The sequence below is a fragment of the Athene noctua genome, chromosome 3 (assembly GCF_965140245.1).
Source record: "Athene noctua chromosome 3, bAthNoc1.hap1.1, whole genome shotgun sequence".
NCBI lineage: Eukaryota > Metazoa > Chordata > Aves > Strigiformes > Strigidae > Athene > Athene noctua.
The window spans coordinates 13,155,237-13,172,464 of record NC_134039.1 but is presented as its reverse complement, the minus strand read 5'-3'; the positions used below and the strand labels follow the sequence as shown (position 1 = coordinate 13,172,464).

Genomic DNA, 17,228 nt, shown 5'->3' with positions numbered 1-17,228 from the left:
CTCTCCTCCTCTTTTTTTCCCCCCTCTCTCCTCCTCTTTTTTTCCCCCCTCTCTCCTCCTCTTTTTTTCCCCCTCTCTCCTCCTCTTTTTTCCCCCCTCTCTCCTCCTCTTTTTCCCCCCTCTCTCCTCCTCTTTTTTCCCCCCTCTCTCCTCCTCTTTTTTCCCCCCTCTCTCCTCCTCTTTTTCCCCCCTCTCTCCTCCTCTTTTTTCCCCCCTCTCTCCTCCTCTTTTTTCCCCCCTCTCTCCTCCTCTTTTTCCCCCCTCTCTCCTCCTCTTTTTTCCCCCCTCTCTCCTCCTCTTTTTTCCCCCCTCTCTCCTCCTCTTTTTTCCCCCCTCTCTCCTCCTCTTTTTTCCCCCCTCTCTCCTCCTCTTTTTTCCCCCCTCTCTCCTCCTCTTTTTTCCCCCCTCTCTCCTCCTCTTTTTTCCCCCCTCTCTCCTCCTCTTTTTTCCCCCCTCTCTCCTCCTCTTTTTTCCCCCCTCTCTCCTCTCTTTTTTCCCCCCTCTCTCCTCCTCTTTTTTCCCCCCTCTCTCCTCCTCTTTTTTCCCCCCTCTCTCCTCCTCTTTTTTCCCCCCTCTCTCCTCCTCTTTTTTCCCCCCTCTCTCCTCCTCTTTTTTCCCCCCTCTCTCCTCCTCTTTTTTCCCCCCTCTCTCCTCCTCTTTTTTCCCCCCTCTCTCCTCCTCTTTTTTTCCCCCCTCTCCTCCTCTTTTTTTTCCCCCCTCTCTCCTCCTCTTTTTTTTCCCCCCTCTCTCCTCCTCTTTTTTTTCCCCCCTCTCTCCTCCTCTTTTTTTTTCCCCCCTCTCTCCTCCTCTTTTTTTTTTCCCCCCTCTCTCCTCCTCTTTTTTTTTTCCCCCCTCTCTCCTCCTCTTTTTTTTTTCCCCCCTCTCTCCTCCTCTTTTTTTTTTCCCCCCTCTCTCCTCCTCTTTTTTTTTTCCCCCCTCTCTCCTCCTCTTTTTTTTTCCCCCCTCTCTCCTCCTCTTTTTTTTTCCCCCCTCTCTCCTCCTCTTTTTTTTTCCCCCCTCTCTCCTCCTCTTTTTTTTTCCCCCCTCTCTCCTCCTCTTTTTTTTTCCCCCCTCTCTCCTCCTCTTTTTTTTTCCCCCCTCTCTCCTCCTCTTTTTTTTTCCCCCCTCTCTCCTCCTCTTTTTTTTTTCCCCCCTCTCTCCTCCTCTTTTTTTTTTCCCCCCTCTCTCCTCCTCTTTTTTTTTTCCCCCCTCTCTCCTCCTCTTTTTTTTTTCCCCCCTCTCTCCTCCTCTTTTTTTTTTCCCCCCTCTCTCCTCCTCTTTTTTTTTTCCCCCCTCTCTCCTCCTCTTTTTTTTTTCCCCCCTCTCTCCTTCAGTCTTTTTATCAGAGGTGTAGTAAAGCTTTTCTCAAGTCTGAGCTCTGTTTGGCTTTTGAAAGAATCATTTTATATACAGGCAAGAATGATTTTGTTTTTTTTTTTTTTTAAATGTTCAAATGTGTGTATTTCACCATGTTTAAGTTATTTCTGAATATGCAGATCTGATTACAAGCTAGGAAAAAAAAGCCAACTGAATTTCAGTGTGAACAGGTGATACAGTTTTGAGCCAGTACAGTCTTTCCTCATCTGCCTCATTTTGTGCATGTTGCTGGTCAATTCTAATCAAAGTAAAACAGAATGTCTTCAACCAGTGCATCTTTATGTTCTTAAGTAACAATAACAGTTGAGCTTGGTATGCTGAAAAATGTGTGAGACTGTTTTCCTGGACTAGTATTTTGTCTCAGTTTTATCTTTTAAGCTTTATCTTTTTTTTAAAAGAAAAAAACCCTTAAGCAGGGTTTTTCCAGCACTGAATCTAGATCTTTCCTGGGAAACACATATGGTGTAAGTTGGGTATAGAAAGGCAGAGGCTCTTGCTTCTGACTTGCATCTCTCGCATCTCTCAACTGAAGTCTGATCACCATGTGCCTTACCAGTCTAGCCCTGCAGCTTGTTTCCAGCTTGATAAATGTGGGACACTAAAAGCAGAGTTCCAGGAAAATCTGTAGTCTTTATGCTGTGGTAAAAAGGTGGTACCAACAAAAGAGTACAAGGTAAGCTAGTGGTGGGGGGCAGGTGTCTCAAATCTGGTATAAGTGTGTCTGTAGATGCACTTACATCAATGAACAGGTGCCTGCAGATGCAGGTAGGCATGAGCTACACGTGTAGGACCATTGGCTGGAAGCCTAGGTTGACAGGATTCGGCTTCATATGTGGTATAGCAAGGTGGAAATTGGTGTCATTCTACTAGGAGACACCAGGTTTTGGTTTAAATTGTTATCCTAGATAAACAATTGGAAATACATACTCAGATCGAGTCAGCAGGTACTACAAATTAATGGTTCAGCTTTGGCTCAAGGAGAGAGATGGTTTCTTTTTACTTCAGTTTCATACATTGCTTGGATCTAGTTACATTACTAAATTGATTTTTTTTTTTTAATAGACCTAGTACATTATCTTTATTTTAGAGCTGGGAAATGGCGCTTAGAGAAACTAACAGAGGTTATTGTTTTTGGAGCTGAAGTTCATTTCTCTGAAACTTGGAACAGTGCTCATGTTACTAATTTCTTGTATGGCAACTCTTAATTTAGTTACTGTGTTTTCAGTATGTATTGATCCTACACATAGTCTGTTGAAAACTAAGGGAATTCCAGAAGAAAACCTGCTTCAGAAGGAATTGCAGCTCACAGTGCCGTTTTAACTGCAAGTAGTCAGATAATAGGGCACAACCCAGCAGTTTCCAGAGAATACTGAGCTTACTTGCACCTGATGTAGTACACTTCCTTTGTTCTCTCAATGGATAGAGAAGTATTGCACATATTAGTCTTCCTTCATAACCTCTGGCTTCAAAAACAGACCTCTTGTTTCTTACTTGGGCCCATTAACTGAGCCATTTGCTTATGTAGCTATGATGGTAGTTTGGGGTTTTCAAGTATACAGGGTTGCTTCAGATGTGGGCTGAAGTAGGAAGGAGATTCCTTGTGAAAATACATGGTAGCTGCCATCGGGGACCTCCCCCTGCTCAAGTTCCCGTTCCATGTCTGTTAAAGCTAGGCTAAAATGTGTCCTACAACCAAGCGTGTAACTGAGAGAGGAGAGATGTTCTTTGAGTTGCAGTGTTGAACAAGCTTTCCCCCACCTCAACCTTAGCTGCTTTCAGTTAATATCTACTTCTGAAAGAAATCTTTTTTTAATATCACAGTAATATTTTCGATCTCTACATCCAGCCACAGACACACTTCAGGAGGAGAGAAATCTTGACAGATACAAAGGAGTCTTTATTTTTATCTGGAAATGCACTGAGAGTTCTTAAACTGACTTAATTTAAAGCAGCTGGAATTAAATTGGTAATGGAGAACCAACCTTCTCATTTATCTTTGATCATACTCTGAAGCACTCCGAAGTACTGCTACAGCCTTCTACTTGTTCAGAGCTGTTAAAAATTCAGGAAATGGGGGGGGAGGATGCTTACCTTTTTGATCAGCAATTGCCTTGTTACTTGAGTAATCTACATTTTTTGTTTATTAGTAATATTTTTTGTGTGTAGGATCAGGGAAATATATCCGTTTGAGCTGGCTCCAATTAGAAATAAAATGTGAAGAAACTGATGTTTCCTCAGTATAAAGAAATAAGATCGTGTTGATCAGTGTAAGTGATTTTGGTGCCTAGGTAGTGTAGCTAATGTCACATTTCTTTATATGTGTCATGATAAAGCAGAGTGTTGGATGGAAAGCTTTTCCTAATGTAGGAAAAGGTGTCAAGGTGCTTCCTTGAAAGCCTAGCCTCCATGGTGGAGGCTACTGCTGCTCCTAAATTAACAGTCAAAGTTAGCGTCTTGATTCAGCTGGCGATACAGCAGGGTTAGAAATAACTTTTTTTGAAAGCAAAATCAAGTTTATTCCCATAATGCAGGGATAAGTATCTGAAATATGTATACTTCCTTCTTTCTCAGTGTCATGGTTCAACTGGCAAGTTAAATGTCCTTTGGAAGAGCATTCTGTGTAGGTGTGACCAGGATGAGTCTGTGTGGGTTTTTTTTGTTTTGTCCTAGGCCAGAGAAGGGTATTGAAATAACAGAAGTGCAAGGTGGTAGGAGTCTGAGATTGTCAGTTATTTTGCAGAACAAATCGACAAGGGTTATTCAAACTGTGGGTGAGGAGAGCGTAGGGAAAAATAAGTTTAAAGCTTGTTTGGGTTAAGGATCTAAATGACTGTGGGGTGGATAGTAACAAAACTGCTAATTAAAGGAGGGCTTTTGGATGGGAGAGGGTGGTAGGAACTCTGACCTTGAGCTGACTTCTAGAAGTCTGAGAGATTGTTAGATGCTGAGATTTGGTTTTGTTGGAAGGGAGATAGTTTTGAAGGGGAAGTGAATGCTAGTGTGTTGTCAGCATGAAGGCATAGTTTACATTTACCAGGGACATTTCTGAGAGAAGGCATGGAGCCAGAAGAGAACACAGCCTTGTGGGATCCTTAGATAATTGTGTTGTGGATTAGGATTTATTTTTTTATTTTTTTTTTTCAAATTACATGGTTATATGGTTGAAGGTGCAAGCAGAGAGAGAAAAGAAGCAGAAGACACTCATACAAATGAATGGAAGGAGACACAGAGCTGGTTGTTGGGGAGGGGTAGTAGCTCAAGGAGAATGAAGAATAAGAACTGATCTAGCGGTATGGGAAGAAGTCATTAAAGATCTCAGTAGGATAACTTCAGTTTTAGTGTAAGAGGCAGAAGACAGTGAAAAAGGTTAAATTTAACTGAAGAGGAGTTGTTCCAGGCATTAAGCATTAAACAGCTTTCTGTGATAAAGATTACAGGAATATAATATTTGCATATAGGACAAGATTTAAACATTTTTGGAGATTGCTTCTAGTTGTATGGGGTTTTTTTAATAATTTTTTTTATTCTTTGAGGGTTTGGGTGTATGTTATTTTTTGGGCACCTGGGTATTCTTTTGCATATCTTTGGGACTGCCGATTTTAAACTGGTAGGCTTGGGATAAGGAAAAAATCCCCACTCTTGATTGCAAGGACTTTTGCAATTTTTGCCTTCCTTTGTAAAGTTGACAACACAGTTAAAATTATTTAGGAATCTCACCTATTAGATTGCTTGGTTACTGTAGACCTTGACATTAATAAGACTTTTTAGACATGTTTCCTGTGGCACATCAGTTGTGGCTGGTCCCTTGCAGGAAAGTTTTCTGAGACCTTGGGTGGAATAAATATTTTGTGGACGTATCTGCACTGTGTCTCTGTCGTAGTGAAAGAGTACAAGAATGAGGTAGGCATGTATGATATTTTCCCCGAGTTGTCTTCCAAGTTTGAGCTCTTTGTCATTCAGGAATTTTATGAGTTTAAGTGTTTTATATGTGGTGACCTTCCATCCAATCTCCATTAAATCCATGCTATGAATACAAAAAGTTTGTGTTTTGTGGTAAGGAATTCCATGGGTATGTTTATGTGGTGTGAGTAATCATATTCCGTGTTGGCCTTTAAATTTACCACATGCTAACTCTCTGTACTTTATAGTGGATGAAATAAAAGTTTCTGAGAAAAAACATTTAATACAAGGCCTAGTACAACAACAAATGGCTAAAACTAGTCATAATTTAAGGAACAATATTAGGAGATTTCTGATGTTGTAGTGAGGCCAAATAGGAAAGAAGAGAATGGAGTGGAGGGGCTTCTAACTCAAGTACTTTATGGACAAGATCATATGACTTGCTTGTCTTAGCAGCCAGGAATGATTTTTGATTACCCTGGAAATCTCTTCCAGCCAAGTACTTAACAGTGTGGGAAGAAACAGTCCTAAAGCAAATGAGCAGTCCTGAATCATGATATGCTGGAGCATGGAAAGTTAGAAGAAAATGGTGTTTAGGTGTAAGAAATGATGGGCAGTTAAAAGGCATCAGAAGGTGATGGTTCTTGCTCTTAATCTGTATGTAACCTGTTGCTGTCTGCTGCACAGTGCTTCCAGAGGAGATGTTCGCTTTACATCCTCTGACCATCCTGGTGGAGTAGTTGTAAGGGTGGCGAGGAGTTTCTGCTTCTCTGCTCAGTGAATTATAGGAGGTCTTCTAGCAGCTTCAGTGCTGTTCTGAGCATGAACAAGGAGTGGATTTGGTAGGTTTTAATTTAATTTCTGTCCATAGTGGTCTGAGTAGTGACAGTGAAGCTTGGAGGAAAAAAAGAGGGTGGGTAAAAGGAGGAGTAACAGATGCTCTTTCTGCTTTGGGAAAGCTTAGTAGTCTCCAAGTACTTCAACTGTCTGCAGATTTCTGGAGAGGATCAAATCATTGTGTGTGTTCAACCACCATGAGGTCTAAAAACTTACTAGGGCAGCTTTTAAACCAAAAGTAAAACTTGGGTAAAAAAAAAAAAATTTCCTTTCTTCTGTGTTCAACTATAGAAGATTGTGTGTGTTTTGGTTGTTCTTTGTTTTGCTTTTTTTTAAGTTTGAGAATAATTGGAGGTTATTTGTATAAAGAGAAACAAAAAAAAAACACAACAAGAACAAAAAAAACCCACGGAAACCTCAGCATAAATTTGGGCCAGTAAATTTCTTTTCCACTTTATTATGTATCAGTATGTTTTATATATGTGTCAGGCATATTTGTATTAGAAAATTCATGAAGTTCTCAATGCAAATGTGAGACAGCTTTTTAAAGGGGGGGATTTGTATTTTTAAGACATGCAGAAACTAAACAGGATTGTGAATGTTGTTCATGGGGACAACTCTTACTTCAGGTTTCTCACTCTTGTCACACCTTGGTTAATTAGTACATCTGCCTTTTAATTAGACAAGCAATCATGTGGTCTTCTCTGCAGTTGTGAAGACTGGAAGAATCAGATATTTTTACCCTACTTAAATTCTTAGCATAAATTAATTCATCATGCATGCGCAACTGGGCTCCTTCAAATGTTCTGATTTTTTAATCTGGTGCTTGATGCATTTCTTTTGACTTCACATTTGCATCTTACTTTCTGGAGTTTATGCTGTGAGTTTGTGCCTGAAGCTTACCAAGTAGTAAGCACTGTATTTCTATAGGCATTCAAGCGGTCCTACCAGTTTCACCTCTCAAGTATAAGGAAAATTCAGAGAAGGGATGTTCAGGCAGATGAATAAACTAGTTTCTTGCTTTTAGTTACACACCTGGATTAACACGATTATGTTTTTCTAATCAAAACCAATTAAAAATTCTCATGTAGCTCAAACATGCAGCAGAGATGGAATTTGTGTTGCCTGTGCTTGCGTGCTTGAATGTATCTGTTTTGGAATTTTACACATGGTATGACTAGACTGGTAGAATGAAGTAAATGGTAGCTTACTTTCAAGTAAACTTTACTTGATAGGTTTTTAATTTTTCAAAAAATACTTAGTCATGGAGAAGTGTTGGCCTACTGATCATGTTGCTGAAAGGCAAAATCAGATTAGAGACTAAATTACCACTTTCCATTGGGAAGAATTTTAACCGTGGAAGACCTCTTTTAGGCTGTCAGTAGGCAAACATAATTTTATTACATCACGGGAGTTGTACAATGAAATAGACTCTACAGGTGCCATCAGCAAGTCCTTCACGTCTAGGAAAGCCTGAAGAATGTGTCTTTGGGAGATGTTGAGTGAAGGAAGGTGTGCGGCAATGCTCCGGCAGACTGTACCAGGGTGTGGCTTGAGTAGAGTTAATTTTTTTCACAGCGGCTCATGAAGTGCTGTGTTTTAGACTGGTGACCGAAACCATGCTGCTAACACATCAGCGTGTTAGTGTTGCTGAGCAGTGCTTACACAGGGTAAGGCCTGCCCTGTTTCCCACTGCTTCTCCCAGCAAGTAGGCTAAGGAGGGGGCACAGCCAGGACAGCTGACCCCACTTGACCAAAGGAATATTCTGTGCCATATAGCATCATCCTCTGCAATGAAACAGAGGGGAGTTTTTCCAACGTTACTATTGCTCAGGGACTGGCTGGGCATCGGTCAGCTGGTGGTGAGTTATTTCTTCTGCATCACTAGGAAATTCTTTTTCCCTTCTTTTTTTTCTTCACTTATTAAATTGTCTTTATCTCAATCTAGGAGTTTTCTTGTATTTGTCCTTCCAGACCTCTTTCTCCATCCCACTGAGGGCAGAGTGAGCAAGCAGCTGAGTGGTGCTTAGCTGCCTACCAGGGTTAACCCACCATGCAGGATAAACTCCATGTTGGATAAATTAAAAATAGTATGTGCTGAAAGGCGAATAATTTAATCGAATTTTATTGACATGCAGTCTTAGATTGCAAATTCAAACAATATTGAAAACTTGACATTATAAAATCGATGGCTTGTCATCTGGAATGCCTTGTGCAACATTGATCACTGCTTTTTAAGTGTATTCCTCGAGTAAGGAGAGCTTAGCGATTTCTTAAGAGATGGAAAGTCTGTCTGTAGAAAGTAATGAATGATAGAGGAAAATATTATTTGGAGTGTGTTTCCTTTACCTTGTGATACACTAGGCAGACACTCGACGAAATGGAATGCAAGTCACAAATCTGAAAATAATTGGAAGAAATGTTTTAATTCCATGTCTAGTAGGTCATACTTAAATTCATGGCTTCTTGTATTGGTTAAGCAAACTTAACCAACCAAAGCTTTAATATTTGTAGATAATGTGGAAACTACCTGGAGACAAAAATATCCATTTGTTTATAAGGATACCAGTTGCAACAGTTTAGAGAGGGAGGTGGATTCTAGCCCTTTTGCGGTACAGTTTCTTACCCCCTGCCTTTAAAACATTTGGAGTGTGATCATCTGAGACAGGATACTGCACAGGTGGACTCTGGGTCTGACCTATTAGACTTATTTAAACTATTTTGTAACTTAAATTTCTAATGTGTTTGGGGTTTATTTGGAGAGCAGCTGGCTTTTTCATCACTTGAACAGAAACCTCAGGGTCTTGGGTTTTGTTTTCCATGTAGTGCCTATGGATGGTTTTCAAGATGAGCATTTCTCTCAAGTCTGAAGTCTAAAGCTGCATTTTCCAGTTTGTTTTTTCTTTTCATTAGCAGGTCACTTCACAACTTATGGCACTGGTATTCACCCTAACTGAAATTTTAAGGTGGTGATCTCACGGTCTGCTGTAACCTTGCAAATGACCAGTTCTCTTCAGAACAGTTTTGGAGCTGTCCCTCAAACGCTTGAAAAATTGATGGTGTGGAGGCTGCTGTTGATGAGGCACAGCGAGTTTGATCCAATGTAGTTTAGTGATGGTATACTCTTGAGCAAATATTTTTCTGTTGACATAAATCAGTCCATTGTGTGCTACAAATGAGTACCCCTTAATTGCATTGGAGGTGCAAGTGGGTGCTGGTAAGCGATATCTCTGCAAGTTTAATGGGATGCATTTGGTGAAATTGTAACAGCTTTGTAAAATGAGTAAATACTGTTCAACTTTCCTTGGAAACAAGACGGAGTTCTGTGAAGTTGTCTCCCATTTGTCTTACTACTGTGCTCCATTAAGAATGTATATTCTGAAATGCTACTTTCTCCTGGAAGCTGGTTGGAGCGTCATGTCCTGAAATCCAGAATAGCTGTGTCTGAAAGCAGTGTTCTTTGTCTTCTAGAGGATATGAGGTTCAGTGAGGATGTTTTTTTGTCAGGAGAAGGTTAATTTTATCTGTTAGTGCCGTAAAAAGTGGCCCTTCATACCTAAGATGAGAAACTAAATGTGGGTCTCATATTCAGATTTTTACCAGAAAACTTAACACGTGGGAGGGCAAAACTAGTTATGTGACAAAAAGAAAGCTTAGCTTATTTCTCTCCCAACACGATGAATTCTGTGAGCATGTTGCTGGCATTTATTTAGTCATCTAGGTACTGGGGTGTGTGTGTCATCTTTTAAGGTGTATGTGTTGAGATAAGGTGTATGTGTTAATGATATTTCAGTATACTGTGTACTACATGGAATATGCTCATTGTTTTATCCAGTACTCATTTTAACTGTTTAGAATTTTTCTGAAGCTCTAAGATAGGCTACACATACCTTAGATACATACGTATCACTTGGCTAAAGTGAGCTGAACTGCAGTGTTAGGCTGAGGAAAAAACAGAACCAGCTAACTAGTTTTGAGAAGTATAGTGCAAGATATTCAGAGCTGTCCAGCCTCCACTTTCAGAGAGTTCCTTGACATTGATTTTGAAGTGCTTGTCAGTCTCATCCATCTCTTTATTTCCATAAAATATTGGAAACTGCACTGGTGTAAGGAAGCGTTTTTAACTTACTGAGATTATGCCGGTTTCTGCTCTGATGTTAGAAAAGTGATGTAAGAGTTATTTAGGGATGTAGCCCTGGATTTCCTACTGAATCGGGAATGGCCTGATTTACAGAAATAAATCATTTATTATGCATTGCTTAAATGCTTGTGGCTGCAGTACTAAATATATATCAGCAATGTTGTTATGAATACTTGCTGTCCATAGAAATAGTTTACATGAGTAAAAGAAATTAGGAAATTGCTATAGTTCTGCTTAATCTGTTTAGGTAGTAAGACTCTGCTTTGAGAATTTTTGGAATCTAGAATAATTATCATTTGTTTCCTTGGGACTTCAAATTTGCGAAGTTGAGCATGTGTTTTGACGTCTTCCTGAATCACTACTTGCCCGATTCAAGATGCACAAGTAAATTACTTTCTCTTATGCACTGAGCACATCTGGCAGTCTGTATTGGCAGCTTCTGTGCTATTCTGTAGTATTGTATAGCCCATACTCTTTTGTCCTCTTTGCTGTTGAAAATTGTTTGCTGAATCAACTTTCAAATTATTATTAAAATCTACACCTTTTCTGATCTCCAAATCTTAGGTATATAAGTAACTTAAAAAGAAAACACTTAGCAATTACCATTTGAAAACAGATCCCCTAATTCAGTAGCATGGATTTCTAGGTGGTAAACTGTTGTGAAACATTTAGATTCTCTTAGTTACAGAACAGAGGGATCAAAAGATAATGGATGAACATGAACAAAATGGGTTTGAAATTAATATTAAGCATTCTTCATTTCAATAAAATGCAACCTGTGTTCAGTTTACTTGATTACAGTCATAAGGATGCATATTTTGGAGTAAAATGGAAATTTTCTCATGAGGAACATATTTTGTCAAAAACTGCTGATGCAATTCAGTTAAAATGCTCTGTGGGAATCCTGTTAAAACTCTTGGTGGAACTGATAAGCCCACTTTGGTGCCTGCCTGCCTCCTATGTTGGAGCTGCTGGCTCCTGGCAGGCAGCCCTGGGGCTCGGCGGGTCTGGGGGCTGCTCCTCACCAGGGCAACTGCTCCCCGCACACCCGCCCTCTGGCTGGGGGTGAGTAGGAAGCTGTTGTGAAACTTATGTTTGGGGAGCCTGTTTGTGAGATGGAAAAAAATAATCTGTTTTGGTTTTTTTCTCAAGATTGAGTTGGTCTCCAAATCACTTTCTTGGAGTAGGATTTTTCTTTAACTTTGCTATGATTTGGGTGTTAGAAGAGGATGGGAGGAAAAAGAAATGTTTTAGAGGTAATGCTCTACAGGGTGAGATTTTTGCTTTACAGCAGGTGGTGGTAGGAGGGGGCTGAAGGGCTCCATGCACAGATGGTGATAAACCGTAGTGTACCAGTCTGGGAAAATGATTAATCAATACTCCAGGGATTTATTCCAGTATTTTGTTCTTTTAATTTAGCCTTCTGTTTCTCTGCTCAGGAGCTCTGTAAGAGAATGTTCTAAATGGGATGCTGATTCAGGATCCTGGTGATTTTTTGAAAGTAATTAAAACAGTTCCCTAACTGTTTCTTAGCTGGGCTTTGTTGCAAATGCAGTGAAGAGAACAAATGTGCTATCTATGTTTCTGATTGCAAGTTGCATAAATATGGCTCCAATTTTAATGAAGGAGACTTGGGGAAGTAATACTGAGGAGTAGTGAATAAGTTTGAGCAAGATGCTTAATGCACATTTTTCATAGTCCTATTGCACTTGCATTGCTGTAGACAACCTTCATTCTGATGCTACCTAAGTTTTAAGAGCTTGCCTTTCTGACTTTATTGATGTCTTAAAAGGAAGCCTCTAACTTCATAAATACTGTTTTCAGTGAAGTTGGAAAAAAAAAAAAAATCGCCTGGAATGGCATTATTCGAACCAGTGTAATTCATTAATAGAGTTGTAAATTTTAGGTTCCTCATGCAGATATTTGCTTCATGAGGTACTGGAGCATGTTGTCACCCTTTATGGAAGATCAGTCCTGGAGGAAGAAAATGTCTCCCATTGAGCACAAGGCTCCTCCCCTTTTGTTTATCAGCTCTTCTTTAATTTTAGTCATCTTTCCACTGCTTGGCTTTTCCTCCTTGTCCTGTTCCATTCCCTCACCCAGGTCTAGATTTTGCAACCTGTTTTTTTTTGTAATACTTACTGCCTTAAAGCTTTCTGCCTGAGCTGGAACATCTCCTTCCTCTATGCTCAGTTCTAATGCCTCTCTTAGGCACTCCCTTCCTCCTGGTGCTCCTTGTCCAAATGAGCCACCTTTTCTCCTCATCACAGCAGGAAAGCTTTCTGTTTAGGATATGTTTCCGTTGCCTCCCCAGCTGTTTCAACTAGATCTTCCCTACATGATTTTCCATCATGTCTTTTTTTTTACTGCCCTCTGCCTCATTTAGCTCTTCAGTCTGTCTTCCCTCTATCCTGTGTGGTTTGTTTCCCACCAACCTGCCGATGCCCTCTCCCAGTACACACATGGTTTCCCTGGTCAGTTCTTAAGTTTGTCCTGCCTCTCTCTTCCCATTTCTACTTTGTGCACAACCACTTTTCTGGCTCTCTTCATTCCCCTTTTTTCCACCCCACATTCTGTCTGTCACCCTGTCAGTATTCGATTTCTTTTTTCATTGTGGGTATCAGTGGTGAAGTAATGGAAGTTGCTGAAATGGTAGACCTAAAGTGGCTGTGGGGGTTCTACCTTAGTCCAGAGGGGGCTGTGCTTAGAGGAAGAAAGCCTTGAGCTGAAGAACACTTACTTGCTGCATCGAAATGGCTCATGGTTGGACCCGATGTGTGTGGGTGGTTGGAGCGTACCTTTGAAATCCTCAGAGATTTTAGTCAAATTTTTAAAAACATTTACTCTGCATTTGTAAATATATATGTTGGAGGCAGGGATAACTTGTCACCAGACACTGAGGGGACAGACGGGTTCTTTTAGGGACCCGTGGCAGAATGATGATGGCACTAAATCATAGTGCCTTCAATTAAAGTGCTTTACAATTAAAGCTTTATTTTCCTAACAGGATAAGTAGTGTAATGTAGAATCCATAATACAATTGAATTTACGATTTCTAATAATTTGGACCCTCTGCTGATCAGGTCAGATCTTTGATATATAGTTTGCTGTATCAATATAACAATCATAATCTGGACTCAAAATTCATATAAAAGATTGAGTCACTCCCTCAATCCTGGTAGGAAGCAGAGGATGGTGGAGGCATCTCAGGCCACCCACAGGTCCCAGCTCTTGCTGTTCAGCAGCAGCTCCAGTTCGAGATCCCCCCTTAGGACTGGTAACTACTTGGTTTTATAGAGTGTGTTCTTGCTCTATGCGCTGTTATGCTTCTCTGTTCTGGGACAGGGCCATTGCCATGGCCCCACGTGCCGGAGACCTTCAAGGCCAGCAAGGGAGGGAGTAATTGGCCTGGCGCACAGGAACCTTGAGACCAGCAGGGAGAGGAAGAAGAAATCTTTTTTTTTTGTCTGCTTGGTGCACAGGGTCTGATTATGAGGGGGAAGAGAACCAATATATGACCTGCTTGGCTGCAGAGAATGGCTGCTTGCCTCAAAATGGTGTTATTCATGCTAACCACAGTGTCAAGGTTTGGGAGCAGGGGGTGCTGGTCATGGAACGACCTTATGAACAGTTGGTTTCAGTGTGAAGAATTAGTTTGGTAGAGGCTGAAGTAACAGGGGGCTCAATTTTACAGTGGGAAGTTGCTGATGATATTGTCCATAATAGGTGCTCCCAGGCTCCCTCTTAATACTAGTGACGGCTATTAGTAACAATTAAGGATGTTTTATGCTGGAGAAATGATCTACAAGTGATTGAAAACCACAATGTTTACTTCTAGGATGGGATGAAGTTACTTAGATTAGTAAAAATGTACATTAAGAAGTAATGGAGTGTGTAAAACAAAGTCACTTAAGGCTGAATATCAAGATTGTAAAGCAGTATGCTATAGGATTTTTTTTCCAAGGAATTAGTAGAAATTATCTTTTTTAAAATGTTTACATGTTGACAAATATCCTATGCAAAGCACTTTCATATTGATAGGAGGAAGATTGTGAAGCAAAATATTCCTTTACTTTGTCTCTTCTGAGAGAGCATATGTTTGAGTTCTAGAAATGTGATATATAGTGTAACCTCAAGTGGTATTCACAAAGCTACTTGAAATAGACTGCTACTTTTCACTGTCATCCTTAAGTAGGACATAGGGCCCCTAAATACCCATGGAAATTTAAGTGCAAGGAGCAAAAACTAGGCTCTGATCCAAAGCCAGTTGAAGCTGATTAAGAGAGTGCTTTTGGCTACTGAGGGCTCTGGCTCAGGTCACTAGCAAGCCAGAATTGAGCATAAGGTGTTCAGACAGACTTTTGTTGTTCGTTAAGTCTGTGGGGTTTTTCTTTTGGTTCATGTTTGAGGTGCTGTCTGTGATTACAGGAGATGTCCCAGTGTGTATATGAGTTTGTGTTACATATTTTCATTGTTGAGTTCTGGAAATAAGAGTAATACTCAACACCTTAACTACACTTCATCATCAGATTATGTATTGTTCTGTTTTTGTGGCTTGACACTACATTGTTAAATCACAGGTATACCTAGAGATGATATACTCACTCCTTTAAGATATGCCTACAGCTAGGATAGAGTAGAGGCAAGGAAGATATCTTCACTTTGCATAGTTTGCAGTTCTTTGGCTAGTTTTAGTGTGCTTCGCCATTCTTTCTATCCCGTTAGATATTTAAACTTTTCAAGTAGTGAAACAGAAGAGGAATATGCTTTTCAAATGGGAAGTGTTTGTAGAGTTGCAAATACAGGTTAGTGAGAGGTGATGGTGTGCCCGACTCACATGATTGTTTTACTTGCATGCTTATCTTGTATTTTAGAAATAGAAAATGTTTACATTTTATCATAATGGTTTTTTGAGCTCAGTCCAAGTTAGTTCTTTCATTTTAATTTCACTTGGCTTGTTGCCCCACTTAATTTTACAGCTTGGCCTGAACTTTTTATAGATGTACGTAGTTACTAGCTATCTGTGTGCTTTGTCTCCACTTTCTTCAAGTTGAGGTGAAAAGTCATTTTTTGGAGTTGGGTCAGGATTTCATTCCAAATGTTAATAGAAATGTAGAGCTTATTCCCTCTTCTAGCTGAACTAGATTGATTATATACTATTCACCAATAAAATTATCCACAGTACAAAAAAGATTTTGAAAAATTCTTACCTAGCATTCTGTAAAGCCTTATGAAAAGTGGGTTTCAGCACTTCAGGGTCAAAATGCTTGCATTGGTTTGGGGGGATAAATTGGAACTTGTTATAATTAATTTCTTTTTATATTTGACCTCCAGGTTCCAGCAAGATGTGGAGTGACAGTCCGAGACAGCCTAAAGAAAGCTCTGATGATGAGAGGTCTTATTCCAGAATGCTGTGCTGTTTACAGAATACAAGATGGGTACGGTTTATGTGTGATGGTTTTGGCTCTTGGAATCTCTTCTTGGAGTTACCCAGTGTGGCCAGTGTTGTGGAAGTTGTTTTCAAAGCTGGCACTAAATTTGTGCCTTGAAGACATGTCTAAAAAGAATGGCAAACTCCTAGAAAAAGATTTAATCACTTCAAGAACAGGCATAATTTAGAGTAATATGACTGTTGGCAAAACACTCAGTAATCATGCTAACCAAACAAGTATTAAATAGATTTTGTTAACTTTTTTATTTGACTTTGTTATAGAGCACTCTTAACTGAATATTGAAGGGGGGGTGGGGGAGAGTTTCCAGCCCTCAGAAATTTGTAGATTATTTTACTGCACAAAATTAGCTGCCTCTTTGGAACTGTTATGGAATAGGTACTTTCACAAGCACTTTATTTCATCAGAAGGGTGTCTGTCCCCTTGGAACCAAGGAATTGGCCACTACTGAAACTGATGGAAAAAGACCATTTTTTTTCATGCAGTTTGTCCAGGAAGGTGTGCCTTCCTTGCTGTGTGCTGAGCTTAATGTCTTGGCTTTACTGTTTCCTGTAGTTAGAGACAGGGTAGCAAAGCCCCACAGTGCAGCTTTCAAACTTGATCTCACATCTTCAGCTGGAGACCTGCAAGGGCTTGTACGCTGGTGCTAATGAAAGGCTTATTTACACTTTAGAGAGAAGAAGCCAATTGGCTGGGACACGGACATTTCCTGGCTCACGGGAGAAGAGTTGCATGTGGAAGTCTTGGAGAATGTGCCGCTCACGACACACAATTTTGTATGTACTGTTTTTTATGAAATGTTGAGTAAGGTTAAATCAACTTTGTACTTTCAAATTCATATTAACAACTTTGAAAAATATTTTTCAATCTGTGGAATGTGGTGGGGGTTGCAAAAGAAGTTTTTAATCACAGTAGCTTAAGCAAGTTAGATAGAATTGTAGTTTAAATAAGTAATGTTAGAGTACTTGATCGCCCTTAAAACTTTCACTTTTGGATGGAATACACCCTCTAAAATCTATAAATACAGGGGGTTTAAATCAGCACTGCATTGCAGAGCTGTAATAATAATCTACTATTTTTGTATTGCTGTATCTATAAAATGTATTCTGGGCCTCCCTGCTGGCTCTGCAGCAGCAATTAACTAATGAACTAACTATTCCCAGAGCGGTGCTGACATCATCAATGATGCTGGTGCACAAATATGTTCTGACCTGATAAGGCACCAAGTAAATGGAAGCTGCTAAACAGAATCAATCTAAACGGTTCCAGCTACATACAAAATCCTGGAAATAATGTTCATCACATTGAGAAGAAAGACCTTTTATTTAAATTTAAAAAAAACCCAAACAAAACAAACCCAAAATTCTATTTGGAAGCTGCCTAAACTATTTTACTCAAACAAGCTGGTTTGACTATGGCTAGTTAAATGAAAGTCTAGTAGGATTAATGTGGTTTTTTTATATCCTTCTGGAATTTTGATTATTACATGTAGTGATACAACTACAATGTGTTTTTATGCCAAG

General features: G+C 39.8%; 1 protein-coding gene across 3 annotated transcripts in view; it reads left to right on the top strand.

Moving 5' to 3' along the window:
- Nucleotides 1–17,228, top strand: part of BRAF (B-Raf proto-oncogene, serine/threonine kinase) — a 90,587-nt gene that overhangs the window by 30,293 nt on the left and 43,066 nt on the right. For all 3 annotated transcript variants that reach the window (XM_074902007.1, XM_074902006.1, XM_074902008.1), the window contains exons 4-5: nucleotides 15,590–15,693; nucleotides 16,379–16,481. In XM_074902007.1, coding sequence (XP_074758108.1) covers nucleotides 15,590–15,693; nucleotides 16,379–16,481 — 207 coding nt within the window. The remainder of the gene's footprint in view (nucleotides 1–15,589; nucleotides 15,694–16,378; nucleotides 16,482–17,228) is intronic.